At 48.2% G+C, this 16,611-nt stretch overlaps 1 protein-coding gene across 1 annotated transcript in view; it reads left to right on the top strand.

The window, feature by feature from the left end:
- The first annotated feature begins 10,074 nt into the window (after positions 1-10,074).
- The window catches only part of LOC138282989 (E3 ubiquitin-protein ligase TRIM39-like), a 119,367-nt gene continuing 112,830 nt past the window's right edge, over positions 10,075-16,611 (top strand). Inside the window, exon 1 of the mRNA XM_069221082.1 lies at positions 10,075-10,598. Coding sequence (XP_069077183.1) covers positions 10,188-10,598 — 411 coding nt within the window. The 5' untranslated portion in view covers positions 10,075-10,187. The remainder of the gene's footprint in view (positions 10,599-16,611) is intronic.

The following is a 16,611-nucleotide window of genomic DNA, read 5'->3' as shown; positions in this document are numbered from 1 at the left end:
TTCCCAACAGCGAATAATAAACTATTAAGTGAGGGATCTGAGCCAATTTTACTATTCTTTTTCTGTACATTTTCTCCTCTCTCGGACCCATATTTGGCTCCGCGGCATCATCGAGTATATTCAAAAAGATCTCCGGCAAAGAGCCCCCCCTCGGGGGGTGCCCGTCAGACATTGCAGTGCCGGTCTGATGATGAGCTGTCCGATGATGAAGCATGACACCAAATACGGTGTGTGAGGACTATTGCTCCTGATTATCAGGACTCTTTCTCTTTCCTTTTCTCTTGATTTCGGAACAGTGTACCATATCATATTAGCACGTTGTTGGGAGGGTGTACACTGGACCTTCCAATCCTCCTCTCTTACCCCCCTCTTTTTTTGAAGGATTCCTAATATAATCAATACATAAAATGTGTGTTTAGCATCAAAGTATGGTGTGACATGGGAACCCAGGCATGGGTAGAAAACGATAATCTCAAGTGTTTAGACCATTTCCTGGTGTTGCCACCATGGAGGAAAGTGATGTCATCAAGAAGTTCAGACAAACTACCCTGGACTTGTGTCAGCATCTGGAGCCTGGTCGCCTGCCTCACAATATGAATGCAACAGCAATAAGACCCATGGTGAAACTCATGGCAGTACTTCAATTTGTGGCCACAGGATCTTTCCAGTACACTGTGGCAGTATCCCCAGTCATGTCCGAACCAACTTTCAGTGGTGTGCTACAAGAAGTCCTTTCTTCATTGCTGAGACACATCAAGAGCTACATCTAGTTCCCATGACAACACAGTTTTTCCACCGTGAAGGGTAAACTGTGCACTTTGGATGGCCTATCACATGTGGGTGGAGCTATATATGGCACACATATTGCCTTGGTGCCACCACATTCAAGAGAACAGGTCTAACGCAATCGGAAGAATTTCCTTTCTATCAATGTGCAAGTTGTCTGCTTAGATGATTTGTACATCTCAAGTGTGTGTACCCGCTTTCCTGGGTCAACACATGATTCTTTTGTACCATGCAACAGCACCATACCCGTGCAAATGTCACAACTTGGACCAGGGAGGGCCTGGCTTGATGGTAAGTACAAAATAGCATGAGGACCATTTGCTTTAATCCTACGTTAGGAAGGTACAATGGTGTGAAGTGATGTTAATTTATTGATATATTGCTTCCATGTAAGAGACTCAGGCCCTCATTACGACCCTGCTGGACGGGGGAGAAGTGGCAGTAAAACCGTCAACAGGCCAGCGGAAACAAAAAAAGGAATCATGACCGCCATGGTCATCCACCACTTCTCCACTCCGAACACCAGGGCGGTGATGACCGCTGGGCTGGAAACTTCGGTCTCCAGCCCGGCGGCGGTATCAGGGCCCAGCAGACCGCCATGGATTTCAGGTGGTTTGGAACTGCCACAAAATCCATGTCGGTAGGCACTATCAGTGCCAGGGAATTCCTTCCCTGGCACTGATAGGGGTCTCCGCCACCCCCCTCCCGCACCCGAGTCCTCACCCCACCTCCCCACCCACCTGGCACCCACCAAAGGTGACCGGACCCCCCTCAACATGCACATACACACACACCTTCCCCATCCCCAACATGCACATACACACACCCCTACACGCATACATAACCTATAACACATACCCGCTCACATACAGACATGCACACAGACCAACCCGCACACATTTCCCATACACACAACACACCCCGCATTGCATACACACACTGACACACCTCCTCTACATACTCACACGCACACCCCCATGCACACACACAACACACAACACCCCCCACACCTAACGGACGATCAATTTACCTTGTCAGTTGATCCTCTGGGAGGGGACAGGATCCATGGGGGCTGCTCCGTCGCCAGCTCCCCGTCACCAGAACACCGCCACACCGAATCATGGACGTGATTTGGTGGGCGGTGTTCTGATGACGGGCGGTGGAGGTGGAGCAGCCTCCACTTCCCCGCCGACCGCCAGTATGACTGCCAGCAGTCATAATACACTGCACGGAAAACTACCTGCACTGGCGGTCTTCAGCACGGCGGTACCTCGGCGGTCTTTCAAAAAGACCGCTGAGGTCGAAATGATGGCCTCAGTGTATCCTAACAGACCCTGGTTGTTAGCACCGAAGAGGAATCTAACAACGCCAGGAGAAGTCCGCTTCAATGGGTCCCATGGAAGGACAAGTAGGTCAGTGGAGCGGCCTTCAGGCTCCTGAAGGCAAGTTTCAAATGCCTGGACAAGACCGGTGGAGCCTTCCTCTATATATAAGGCGTGCCAAATCACAGTTGCCTGCTGCATGCTACACAACATTGCTCAGCGACAAAACATCACAATTGTCGCAGAAGATGGAGAACACGTAGAGCTACTGGGTGAGGATGGTGAAATGGCCAATGAAGACGATGGTGGTGAAGAAGAAGGAATTGGCCTACGTCAAGATGTAATTGACCACATTTTCAACTGAGTGTAGATGTACTGACGTACTGTAAGCTCCAATGTTGGGACAAGTTGTGACATAGTGAACATCTAAATTAGTGTAGGTAATTTTGTAGGAATTGTAAGTTCATGAAAGCCCAAGGCAAAGATGTTTGTGGATCAGTTTCCCTACATTGACTACTGTGGTTATTGGCATAGATCACCTTTACTTGTGCTAAGTAGATGTGTTCTCCTAACTCATCATTTGAGCCAAATTGTATATGTGACATAATCAATATGTGCTACTTATCTTGCTGAAACCGTATGTGTACGTCAAGCCACAGCATACTATTCTTCCTTCACATTGCCCAGTTCTTCAATTTGTGTTCAGTGTAGGTTAATGTGTTCAGCTATTGATGTTTCTCCCCATAGTACAGAGACCTTTTCTTTAGCACACCACTGAATGGTGGTTGTGACATTGCACTTGATACTGCCACAGTGCCTTGTCATAGTCATGTGGACTCAAATTGTGTTACTGCCATGATGTAGACTATTGGTGTTATTGATGTAGGATTCCTATTGTGAGGGCAGGATGTCTGGTCCCAGCTGGGGTCATGTATCAATAATAGTTTGCTTATTCAATTTGCTCTCATGTAATAATCCATTCCTTCCATGGTGTCAAGGTCATGGGGTGTCCACCTGTGAATGGCACATACTATTGGGGTTCTGTATGTTTTGAGGAAATCTGCTCCAAATTTGTCGATGACTAGTTACCTTCATATGTATGACACCAATACACTGGGATTTTGATTTGTTTTGTTTGAATGAAATGGGGAACACATTACCTCTTTGTCATTTCTAATTTTCACGTGCAACTATTTGGTCAATACATTTTGAGAAAATGATGATGGAAGATAGACATGTAAAATGAAATGCAGCAATAAATGCAACAACAGCCTTGTAGTTTTTGTGAATATCATTGATTAGCCTGACACAAAGCAACTGAAAAGTGTCAAAAACAAGGAAAAAATGAACCACCAAAAAAAGTTTGTTTTGGTGGATATAGTGGTAGAGCGCAAAAAAAGGTTTGGAGTCCAATTTGTCCCTGAAATAGTCCACAGAGTGCATGTTAGACACACACTGGAGGAAACTAGGATCTGCGTCTTGGAGGTGGTGGTCTTGCCATCCTCTCCTGGCAGTCCAGATGACCATCCCCTCAGAGGAGGGGGACACACACATCCAGGGACTGGGGTGGGAAGAGCATGCTCCTCATGTGGCAGGGCCTCCCTGTCTGTGTCTGGCAGTGATGTACTTGGGCCAGCAGTAGAGGGACCACAGACAGGGGCTGATGGAATGGGAAAAGCCCTGATCATGGGGTGGTAGATGCTATAAAGCACCCCCGTCAAGGAGCTCATATTTTCATTGTGGTTGTGTATTTCCAACATGAGCACCCTCTGCATCTCCTTGATGTCCTGGAGCTCAGTTACAACCTGGTCCATCACATCTTATAACTCTTGTACTGCTCCCAAGACTCGGTCAATGGTGGTCTAGCTGACAAAGACCCAGTTGGCATCATGTGGCTGGTCCACAGAATCCCTCCCATGACCCCCACTACCCTGTGCCCTTGAAGCAGTTTGCCTTATCCCACTGGGTCCTGGCATAACTGGAGGCAGTGTTGGTGCTGGCTCAACAGCAGCCAGGAATGGGGGGGCACAGGACTGGTGTGTAGCTCCTCTGTTCACAGGAAGTGGTGGTGTCCTCATGCTGAGATGGTGTTTCAGCTGGGGTGGGAGGTGTAGGCGTGGATCAAATGCGACGCACTGGAGTTGTCTGACCAGACAGACTGCATGGACCAGCTGGCTCTCAATCATCCAGACTTCCAGGAATGAAGCCCTCGCTGTAGGCTTGCTGCTGGTCTGGAGGGGAGGTGTCTTGAGTGGCCCGAGAAGAATGCAGAGAATATGTAATTAATATTTCGTTTGTGCATCATATGTGATTTTATTTACAAATGGGGCAACCTAAACAAGTGATATCAGACTGATAAATGATTAGGCCTTTGTGTGAAACTCTTTGTTTTATACATTCAGGCTGATTTACACAAATGCAAACTTCAATAATAATGTTGTAGAGATATCATGGAATGCAAAATGTTATTTCTGAAGTGTACATTACATATACCATACATTCAAGCCAACACAGTGGTGAGTATATTAGAGTACTTGACCCTTCCAAGGCCTGGCAGGCTAAAAAACATTAGACAAACTGTGCTTCAACTTAGTATTACAACTGGCTCTGGCCATCATATGGAGAGTGCCAAGTAAATTGTGTGTGGATAATACTTCTGTTCAGCATTCCACATCACAGGTAATACATTTGGTATTCAATAGACTATGATATATATAAGCATTTACATCAATTCAATGTAGCTATGAGGTGTCAACATGCTTGAGAGATACAACAACTGACATTTTCATCCATAGCATGACGTGGTGACTGCCAAATGCACAGTTTTTTTAGCCATGTGCACATATGGAAGTAAAGGAAGGTAGAGTGACAATGCCTTGCACTACTGTTTTGCATCTACCGGAACAGAGCATCATGGTAGTTGTAGTCATCTGTTGACACCGTAGACAATAGCAGTTGAAAAGTGATTTACAATATCTTGTTCAATGACTACAGTGGAGATTAACACACATTCACATAAGGGTATGATGTGAATCTGTGAAAACACAACTTACAAGCAGTATACCTTCATGTGCAAAAGGATGGAGGTTTGGACCTGTTTTGGGGAGAACAACAACATACCTGATAGAAAGCAAGGGACTAAGCAAATGCAAGGGATGATCCATGGGGAACAGCACACAATCTGACAAAACATATTGAACATTTTTACAAAAGAGAGATACAGCCATGATGCCAGAAATTGGTATGATACAAGGTATTTTGACGAGTCAAGGCTAGTTATATCTGTTTTGATACGGGTGTTCAACCATTCTAAATGTCTAACTTAGAGGCAGGACTCCATTTATGATTGTTGAGACATTGCTAAGTGCAGCTTACAAGACTTCACTCCACCAGGGATTGCAGTCAAGCCTGGATGTATGATCTGCAAGACCTTCTCCTCTCAGGGAAGGAGTTGTAATGGGGAGGCTGTGAGAACCACCACCAGTCCTCTGGGCCTCCAGGTGACGCGAGGAGGCAAGGGAACGCACTCTCCCACGCAGGTCGTTCCACCTCATCCTAATCTTCTCCTGTGTGGGAAACTTGTTAGCTACAGCGTTCACTCTGTCAACTATTCTGGACCACATTTGTGCTTTCTGAGATAAAGGTGTAGTTTGTATTTGGGCTCCAAACAATTGCAGCTCTACTGTAATGATTACATCCACCATGACAGACAACTCTCCCTCTGAAAAATGTGGATTTCTCCTCTATGCCATTGTGATTATTTTAGTAAATAAAATAGTGACCAAAAGAGGAGGGAAAATCAAAAAAAGTTCTATTAACAAAAACCACAGAGGGAGAGAAACACAGAAAAAAGACCTGTCTCCTGTGTGGCAAATTCTGGTGAGTAAATGGTCTGCTGCAGTAGGATGGCAAAGGATCAAGGTCTGAAATGGAGTGTGTTTTGCTCTTGTTCTCAACTGTCCAATATACAACAGGTGTGTGCTGCTGGCAGACACCAATAGCCACAGCCAGAGTACTATACTGGACATGTTCTGGGATGGACTCCCACCATCATAGAACCACCGCTGATACACCGCCAGCACAACTGTAACATCTAAATAGACTCTGCAGGGTCCCACCGTCAAGACGGCGGGCTAATCTTCAACATTGGAGTCCATCAGGTTCGCTGCGGGAGGCAGCTGGAGCTTCAGAGTCCACTCCGGCGATGCGGATTGTGGCTGAGCCTCCATAGATCTAAACAGGCGAGCGGGCCGTCGTCAGCTTGACGAAGTACTTGGGTCCGCTGCTGCAGTGGTTTGGCAGTAAGTCCGTCAAGATCTAAATCAGGCCCCAAGTTTGGCCTGCTGAGGACTGGACCTGCAGGGTCACCCTAAACTTTTTGCCTTCCTCCTTCTCTTTTTCTGACTTTGTTTTTGTTGGTTTTAGAACTCCAAGCACTTTACCACTGTTCTAAAGTGCAAGTATACCTACTACAGCAGTATTTTGAATACTGTAAGGAATCATTATGGTTTATGCAAATCATATGCCCCATACATAAACTATACATATTATATGAAACATATGTAAACACCCATCAAGTTAAAAATATAACAAGGCAATAGATAAACACATGGCAGCAAACATTAGTATATTCAGTCCATGTTTGTGACTCATTCAATACCTGGTTCAAAAGGTACTGCCCACTGCATCCACCTGAAGAACAGACACCATCTCCAGCAGAATGGATGTGTCTGAGGTCACTTTCAGAGCGAGAGATGCAATTCTGCCCATTGCATGCACCTGATGAACAGACACCATCTCAAGCATAATGGATGTGTCTAAGGTCACCTTCAGAGCAAGAGATGCAATGCTGAGGATGTTTAGACAGAACTGTTGCAACTCCCAACTGAGAACCATGGCTGAGAATTTATGCCACTGAGGCGTTGTCTGCCAGCAGACAAATGTAAAGAGAAGAGTCCCAGTTACCCTGAGTTACACCAGGAGATCAGGAGGCCCCTTCAACAGAACGGAGTTGGATTTTATGCCTGTGTGTAACGGCTGAGCTATGTCCAGGTTATAGAGTGGAATTTCTTCCATTGGGTTTGTCGTGTGTCCATTTTAGTTCCCTGCCTGGGTACCTATATTCTCGCTTAGCTGAGACTTGTGACTTGTGCCCTTTTACCTAAATAATGCGCACTGTTTTCATTTATTTGTTTTATTTATTTTAGCATAGCTTGCTTTTTAGTGGTAATGTTTTTACTTTCATAATCAGCTACCGTTCTGTGAAAGCGTCACTGCCATTGTTTTGATGACATATTTCCATCATGTTCTTTTGCCCTATGTTGAGAAGAAAAGAATGAGAACCACACAAGATAATGTTTTGGTATTGCTGCCACAAGAATGCACAAATAACCTAACGCGTAGGTGCATGCCTGCTTCAGGCTTATTTTGCAAGAACAAAACATACTCCTTATATAAACACCTTCTGGGACAAAGGTCATTAGAGGGGTCCTTCTAGCCAGAATTGCCATTCATTCTTCCTATCAGTTTGTGGCCGGCCTCATCCTCCCTTTCTCTACGGAGCCTGATCTGGAGACTGGAAGGCAGACCTTGTATCAAGGTAATGGGTGTGGGGTGTGTTTCTCCTGGAAACAGACAGGTTAAGCTAACACCGCCATGCTCTCTCAATAGGCTACAGGCCATGGATTAGGCTGTAGGTAGGAATCCTATATTCATATTTATTTAAATATGTTGGGGTTGTTCATTTTTACATCACTAATCTTCACAATCCTAATATTGTTAGCCCTCATTATCCTAATCATTGCAGCTCATGCATTTTATCGTAGATTGTAGTCTTATCAATAAACGTACTGGAAATTATCCTGCATCTCCTTTCTTGCTGTGTGTGTGCACAAGAATCGTTGCTGAGAGAAAAGGTTATGAGTTGTTCTCTGTGACTTCCTTGAGAAGTCTCCAAAAGTGTCATGTGCTAGGCTGCCACAAATCACCTCTTACTTTTTTGAGTTGGGGTGAGGTGCTGATAGGAGCCAGGAGGGTTGGGCCGACAGCTGCCAACTGGTGTCGGAGTGAATCAGTTACCCGCAAGCAGAGGTGTTGCCGTCCCAATCTCTACATGGAGCACGAAGTGGGAAAAACTCTGCAAACTACACGAGCGGAGCAGAGTTCACCCCCCACGCCTAATTGTAATGCAAAAAACACCACTGAAGCTCTCAGAGCCCGGCGCCCCCTCCACTGATGGTAACTTTGTCTTTGACCTGTACAGCTCAATGCTGCACTCCAGCCAGGTGTGCGCTGTACAAAGACCACACACATGCATATAGATTTAGGCGGAGCTTTGATTTATTAATTGTATTTGTTTCCCTTCAGTTTGGTATGTGACGTACCTGGGTACCCTAGGTGACTGCCTTCTATGCTTCATGGCTGTACCTGTGATCCGTGACAGTCATTGTTCTGCGCATGAGCGGTGCTTGTGCGGTTGCTGTCTGTTTTGTGCCCACCCCGTGTGTGTGAGGGGTTGTCCATACTCCCCCCGCACCTGCCAGGGATCCGTGCCATCGGTGACACCTTCAAGCAGACAAAAGGTGTTGGGACGAATGCTTGTAATGTGTCTAACCATCAGCAATCCCTCAGGGCGCACCCTAACCCACCCTTCGTTTGTGCACTGTGCCACTGGAACCAAGCTGTACCCGACTAAAGAGCCCCCACAGTGCGGGACCGGCCCTGGTACTTGTGTTCTGGTTCAGGGAGGACCTGGCCTGGCAGCTCGGGCTGGACTCTTCCTACCTGAACAGGCTCAAGGCTGATGTGCACACGCCGGGGCCAAACTGGGGAGGCATCAGGGCAAAGGAGAGTGGATTGGGTTAGACAAAGTGCAAGCTTTCCTCCCATCACCCTCTGCGTGTCTGACACCTCCCAGCTGTCCTGGCCTGTTAGCCAAGAGCTCTTACTGGCCGTGAGTTTTTAGAGAATACTCATAATCTAAAAAGACAAACTACAAGTCCCAGAATGCACTATGCCCGAAAATAGAGCCACAGAGCAGCCATAGGCGCGCCTGTCTGTGTATCAAAGGACCCTTCAGTGGTGATGGACCGGTTTAGGGTCAGTTAATGGAACTTTGTGAAACTTTAAATTCTGAAAAAAACTGAGGCGTTTTCTGTTCCTCGTCCTTTTCGTTTCTCCTCTGACATCCTTTCCCCCATCTATCTGCCTTTATGTCCGGGTTTCCTTATCTTCCCCGTGATTCTTCACCCCCGTGTGTTCCTCCCTCCCCCGCCCTTTCCCTTGTTGTCTGAGACTGAAAGTCCTGGGGTCACTTGTAATTTCCTGTATTTCTCTCACTCTTCTTCCCAGAAATAAACCCACCGGGGCCCAGTCTGGCCCCGGTGGTACCGCCTGAGGCCGGGGCTGCTGCAGTCAGAGCTGAACTTGCACATTAGCGCTGCGATGTCTCGTCCGGGGCAGTAAGCGCTGTATCCACACATTTAAAATACAATTAGAAAGGCCTTCTTTAGTGGCCCAGATTGGAAAGCGACGGGGGTTGGAACCACGAAGTCCCAGTACACACGAGAGGAGGGGGGACACAGACACTCCCACTTTATACACACAGACACCCCCACTTTACACACAGACGCGCCCACTCTATACACAGAGCACTAGGAAGTCCAGGCACTCTCACTTTATACAGACCCGCCCACTTCATACACACAGACACCCCCACTTTACACACACAGACCCGCCCACTTTACACACACAGACCCGCCCACTTCATACACACAGACACCCCCACTTTACACACACAGACACCCCCCACTTTACACACACAGACACCCCCCACTTTACACACCCCCCCACTTTACACACACAGACCCGCCCACTTCATACACACAGACACCCCCACTTTACACACACAGACCCGCCCACTTCACACACACAGACCCGCCCACTTCATACACACAGACACCCCCACTTTACACTCAGAGAGAACCAGCAAGTCCCAGCACACACAGGAGACACACAGACCCGCCCACTTTACAAACAGAGAAACGAAACTTTCCTTCCCCTCCCTGCGTTTCCGGGCTCATGGCCGCAGCTCAGCTCACGGGTCTCAGAGAGGAGGCCACTTGTTCCATCTGTTTGGAATATTTCACGGACCCGGTGTCCACGGACTGTGGACACGTCTTCTGCCGCTCCTGCATCACTCAGAGCTGGGAGGGGAGAGATGGAAACTCCCCCTGTCCACAGTGCAGAGCAATATCTCCTGGGAGAAGCCTCCGACCCAACAGGCAACTGGGAAACATGGTGGAAATGGTAAAACAGCTTCACCTGCCCCCCTTGAAGCCCCCGGAGCGGAATCTGTGCGAGAAACACGAGGAGAGACTGAGGCTGTTCTGTGAAGATGATCAGTCACTGATCTGTGTTGTGTGCGACAGATCCAAGGAGCACAGGTCTCACTCAGTGAGTCCCATCGAGGAAGCTGCCCAAGAGTACAAGGTGAGTGTGTAGGTGTGATGGGATCACAAGTGAAGTCACTCCCTGAGACTCACAGGAAGGCTGCCCAAGAGTACAAGGTATGTGTGTAGGTGTGATGGGATCACAAGTGAAGTCACTCCTTGAGAATTATAGGGAAGGCTGCAGAGGAGTACAAGGTGTGTGTATAGGTGTGATGGCATCACAAGTGAAGTCACTCCTTGAGAATTATAGGGAAGGCTGCAGAGGAGTACAAGGTGCGTGTGTAGGTGTGATGGGGTCACTAGGTGTGATGGGATCACAAGTGAACTCACTCCTTGAGAAATATAGGGAAGCAGGCCCAGTTCTAGAGGTTAAGCCAGGTGGGTTCGTCCCACCCAAGGAAGTACCCTGGCTCACCCAAGGAAGTGCCCTTGCCCACCCAAGGAAGTGCCGTGTCCACCCAAGGCCACTTAGATCTGCAAATCCAGCGTTTGCTGTTTTATCCTTTATGGTCACCAAGCACTGATCACGTACTTAGGACTACATTGAGAAAGCTGTCCAAGGGTAGGGGTGGGCGGTGAACTCCGCTCCGCTCCCGGAGTTTGCAGAGTTTTTCCCGCTTTGCTTAGAGCGTGGAGTTCCCAAAAACTCTGCATAGTGGAGTTTTTTTCCTTGTTGCTTAATTTAAGTTGGTGAACGAGAAAAATTTTACTCCAGACCACCTCCCAGCAAGATTTCTCAACTTGGGCGGTCGCGGATGGTCGCTACCCCACGCATTGAGAAACCTTCCGTTCACGTTGAGGAAGCTGCTTCTCAAGTTAAAAATCTACTCGAGCGGCAGAAAAGAAGCAGCACCCTCATGCGCTGCGTGTTGTGCCGTTCGTGCTGATTTTTTCAACGCGGGACAAACACCCAGTGTCAATGTCATGCCCTAATGCACTCCGCTGCTTGCGTAACTCCACGGAGCACGGCTGAGTTTTTTTTTATCACTTTGCGGCGTTCCGCCCAGGCCTATCCAAGGGCAGAAAGGTATGTCACAGCCCTGTGATCACAACCCCACATTGAGCCCCCAAGAAGGGGCTGCAGACGTACACTGTCTGTATCAATCCAGGCAGAAGTTAGTGCTTAGTAAAGGCTTCATGGAGAATTCTGCCCAGGAGCACAGAGCTGGTCTGGAAGAATTCAGAGATCACTCATTGCAGTGCAAGGTCTCCATAGATAATTCTGCACAAGAGCACAAGGTGTGAAGCCTATAGAAAGGCGGTATGTCTGTCACAGCCCTGTGGTCACATGTCCCACACCTTGAGTCCCACAGAAGATGCTGCATACGTGTACACAGTATGTCTGTGCGTGTTAAGGGATCTCCAGCACCGTGGGCTCTGTAGTGAAAGAGATTCAAGTGTACACATAATATGTTCTGGGATCTCAGACAGTTCTGTGGGCTTTATATGTGGAGAGGGCCAGGAGTACAACTCATGTCTGTGTGTGTCCCGGGATCACAGATCTCATACCGTGAGCTCCATGTGCAGCAGAGCACAAGGTATGGCAGCTGCTGTCCAGGGATCACTAGTCACAAACTGAGAGTACCAGTGCTACTGAAGTGGCTGCCGAGGAGCACAGGGTGTGTGGGTCGCAGCCTTCGAATCCCACTTTGAACTCCAGAGAAGACGCTGCAGAGGAGCACATGGTGCATCTGTCACAGCCCTGGGATTACAGGTCACACACTTGAGCTTCTAGTGTAGGGAGTAGGGAAGCAGGGATTATTCATGACATTCTCGAGGAGCCACGGAGAACGCTGCCAGGAATGACTGAGTATGGGCCTCACCAGAGTTTGGCACACGCAGGGATCCACCAGAAAGCAGCGGTTGTCTTGTCCGCCTAACCCGCAGCTCACCCGCTCTGTTTAGTGTCAGGAGAAGTGCCTTGTGTCCAACAGCAGAGCCTCCCTGGGCTCCATCAACAGAAACCCTTTCTAAGGCCCATCTGCCGCTGGGACCTCGGTCACTATATCAGAGATAGAAGTGGTTCTTAGAGTCCAGTTTTCCTAACTGGGCTCGCCAGGAATCACCTAGCGGTCTAACACAGCAAACCAAAATGGTAGAAAACTCTGTTACTTTTCCTTTTTGTTTTTCTATAACAAAATATGTAGTTTGTTTTTGGAGATTTTTTTTTTTTACTGAGCTGACTCATTAAACACAACGCCTGCTCGGTAAAGCTGGCAGTCTTCAGCGGCACCACAGCGGCTCAGATGTAACCACAGTGATCTGCCTGCGGAGATCTGCCAGCCTTCAGCGGCGCCACAGAGTCTCAGATGTAACCACAGTGATCTGCCTGTGAGCCGGGGGCATCGGGTGCAGAGTCTGAAGATTCACGCTTCTGGCGGGAAGATGGAGTCTCTTTAAAGTTGTTTCTTTTTTGCAAGTTCTGAACAGTGTCGCTGTTCTCTGGAGTTTCTTGGTCCTTTAGATGTCAGGCAGTCCTCAGAGTCCTCTGAGGTCGCTGGTCCCAGGGAATGCGTCAATGTGCAGGTTCTCTGAGTCGGGAACAGGCCGGTAGGGCTGAGGCCAAGTCAGTTGTCATCTCTTTCGTCTCTGCGGGCTTTCAGATCAGCAGTCCTTCTTCTTTTCTTCGGGTTGCAGGAATCTGATTTCCTGGGTTCAGGGTCGCCCCTAAATACTACATTTAGGGGGGGTGTTTAGGTCTGGGGAGCAGTAGCCAATGGCTGCTGTCCGTGAGGGTGGCTACACCCTTCTTGTGGCACCTCCCTGAGGGGAGGGGGGCACATCCCTATTCCTATTGGGAGAATCCTCCAAAATCAAGATGGAGGATTTCTAAAGGCAGGGGTCACCTCACCTCAGGGCACCAAAGGGGCTGTCCTGACTGGTGGGTGACTCCTCCTTGTTTTTCTCATTATCCCCGCTGGACTTGCCGCCAAAAGTGGGGGCTGTATCCAGAGGGGCGGGCATCTCCACTAGCTGGAGTGCCCTGGGGCGCTGTAACACCAGGGTAGAGCCTTTGAGGCTCACCGCCAAGTGTTACAGTTCCTGCAGTGGGAGGTGTAAAACATCTCCACCCAGTGCAGGCTTTTGTTCCTGGCCACAGATTGGCAAAGGCACTTACTCCATGTGGCCAGAAACCTGTCGGGTTGTGTCAGGCTGGCAGGAACTGGTCAGCCTAACACTGGTGTGTGGACTGGTATACAGGGGGCATCTCTAAGATGCCCTCTGTGTGTATTTTTCAATAAATCCCACACTGGCATCAATGGGGATTTATTGTGCTGAGAAGTTTGATCCCAAGCTTCCCAGATGTCAGTGTAGCCATTATGGTACTGTGGAGTTCGTGTTTGACAAGCTCCCAGACCATATACTCTTTATGGCTACCCTGCACTTACAATGTCTAAGAAATTGCTTAGACACTGTAGGGGCATAGTGCTCATGCAGCTATGCCCTCCCCTGTGGTCTAGTGCACCCTGCCTTAGGGCTGTAAGGCCTGCTAGAGGGGTGATGTACCTATGCCACAGGCAGTGTGAGGTTGGCATGGCACTCTGAGGGGAGTGCCATGTTGACTTAGTCATTTTCTCCCCACCAGCACACACAAGCTGTGAGGCAGTGTGCATGTGCTGAGTGTGGGGTCCCCAGGTGGCATAATACATGCTGCAGCCCTTAGAGACCTTCCCTGGCCACAGGGCCCTTGGTACCAGGGGTACCAGTTACAAGGGACTTATTTGTGTGCCAGGGCTGTGCCAATTGTGGGAACAAAGGTACAGTTTAGGGAAAGAACACTGGTGCCGGGGCCTGTTCAGCAGGATCCCAGCACACTTTCAATCATAACTGGCATCAACAAAAGGCAAAATGTTAAGGGGTAACCATGCCAAGGGAGGCATTTCCCTACAATGGTTCTCTGTGTATCCAGGGCCTGAGAGTTAAATAGCACTATTGGACATCAGCACTGATTGTGCAACCACTAAAGTGACAAAGTGAAAACATGACTCTAGTCCTGCCACTGCAGCCTAGTCTGGCAGCTTTTAAACTGCTAAATTGACTTGGCAAAATAACCCTTCTGCAAAGCCTAAACCTTCCTTTTTAATATTTATAAGTCGCCCTGAATGACGCCTTAACCTCTCATAAGACAGGGAGCATGATATTAAAATGAAGGATATGTCAATTTTATGTTTTACATGACAGTGCAAAGTCACAACTTTTCACTGTAACAAGGCTAACTTTCCCATTGGAAAGCACCAGGTTAGAATATTCCACCTTATAATGCCTAACTGTAGTTTTGGAATAGCTAGAACAATGGTTCAAATTCTCAAATTAATATGAATTTAAAATCCAACCTGTTGGTAAAGTCACATTTTAAATTAGTATTTTGCAAATGTCACTTTTAGAAAGTTGGCATTTTTTACCCTAAGTTTCTAGTAGCTGTTTCTGTTGAAACCCAGCTACGACCTGAGGCAGCCTGTTGCCCTCCGGCCAGGAGGTGTGAATTCCTCCCATGTGGAGTACAAAGGGTCTGTTGGTGGGAGGAGGTGTGGCCTCCTCCTGACAGGATGACTAGGGGAGATTATGCCTGCAGATGTCGAGCTTCAAAGGGACACGCGCCTGTCACAGGCAAATATGAGTCACAATTTAGCCTGCCCTCTCCTTGTCGAGAAAGTGTAATTATGCCCTGCTTTTACCACAGTGCATCTGGGTAAATTGTGTGCTGGTATGCCAGGCAGTGTTCTCTCTCCCCTGTTTTTCTGATTGGCTCCTCACAGTCTTTGTCTGACGAGATCTGAGATGCACCTGTGCTCTGGGAGTGGTAATGAAACCTGAGAAGACGATGGGCAGCATTGCCAGCATCTCCAAATTTAACTCTATTCTCTCTACTGAAGAAGGACAAATATCCTGAAACGTGTCTAGAGATGCACAGCACTGGCTGCACCAAGAACAGTGAACACTAAGGAATGTCAATTAACATGTGTAGGAAAGTACCATCTTGCCTGGCATGTTACCCCCATTTTTCACTGTATATATGTTGTTTTAGTTGTATGTGTCACTGGGACCCTGCTAGTCAGGGCCCCAGTGCTCATAAGTGTGCCTGAATGTGTTACCTGTGTGATGACTAACTGTCTCACTGAGGCTCTGCTAACCAGAACCTCAGTGGTTATGCTCTCTCATTTCTTTCAAATTGTCACTAACAGGCTAGTGACCAATTTTACCAATTTACATTGGCTTACTGGAACACCCTTATAATTCCCTAGTATATGGTACTGAGGTACCCAGGGTATTGGGGTTCCAGGAGATCCCTATGGGCTGCAGCATTTATTTTGCCACCCATAGGGAGCTCTGACAATTCTTACACAGGCCTGCCACTGCAGCCTGAGTGAAATAACGTCCACATTATTTCACAGCCATTTTTCACTGCACTTAAGTAACTTATAAGTCACCTATATGTCTAACCTTTACCTAGTAAAGGTTGGGTGCTAAGTTACTTAGTGTGAGGGCACCCTGGCACTAGCCAAGGTGCCCCTACATTGTTCAGGGGCAATTTCCCAGACTTTGTGAGTGCGGGGACACCATTACACGCGTGCACTACATATAGGTCACTACCTATGTGTAGCTTCACAATGGTAACTCCGAATATGGCCACGTAACATGTCTAAGATCCTGGAATTGCCCCCTCTATGCCATCCTGGCATTGTTGGTGCAATCCCATGATCCCACGGGTCTCTAGCACAGACCCTGGCACTGCCAAACTGCCTTTCCCGGGGTTTCACTGCAGCTGCTGCTGCTGCCAACCCCTCAGACAGGTTTCTGCCCTCCTGGGGTCCAGCCAGGCTTGGCCCAGGATGGCAGAGCAAAGGACTTCCTCTGAGAGAGGGTGTTACACCCTCTCCCTTTGGAAAATGGTGTGAAGGCAGGGAAGGAGTAGCCTCCCCCAGCCTCTGGAAATGCTTTCATGGGCACACATGGTCCCCATTTCTGCATAAGCCAGTCTACACCGGTTCAGGGACCCCTCAGCCCTGCTCTGGCGTGAAACTGGACAAAGGGAAGGGGAGTGACCACTCCCC

This window comes from Pleurodeles waltl, chromosome 2_2 (genome assembly GCF_031143425.1).
Source record: "Pleurodeles waltl isolate 20211129_DDA chromosome 2_2, aPleWal1.hap1.20221129, whole genome shotgun sequence".
NCBI classification, from domain to species: Eukaryota; Metazoa; Chordata; class Amphibia; order Caudata; family Salamandridae; genus Pleurodeles; species Pleurodeles waltl.
Note: the sequence above shows the minus strand (reverse complement) of the source record. Positions and strands in the feature narration are given on the sequence as shown.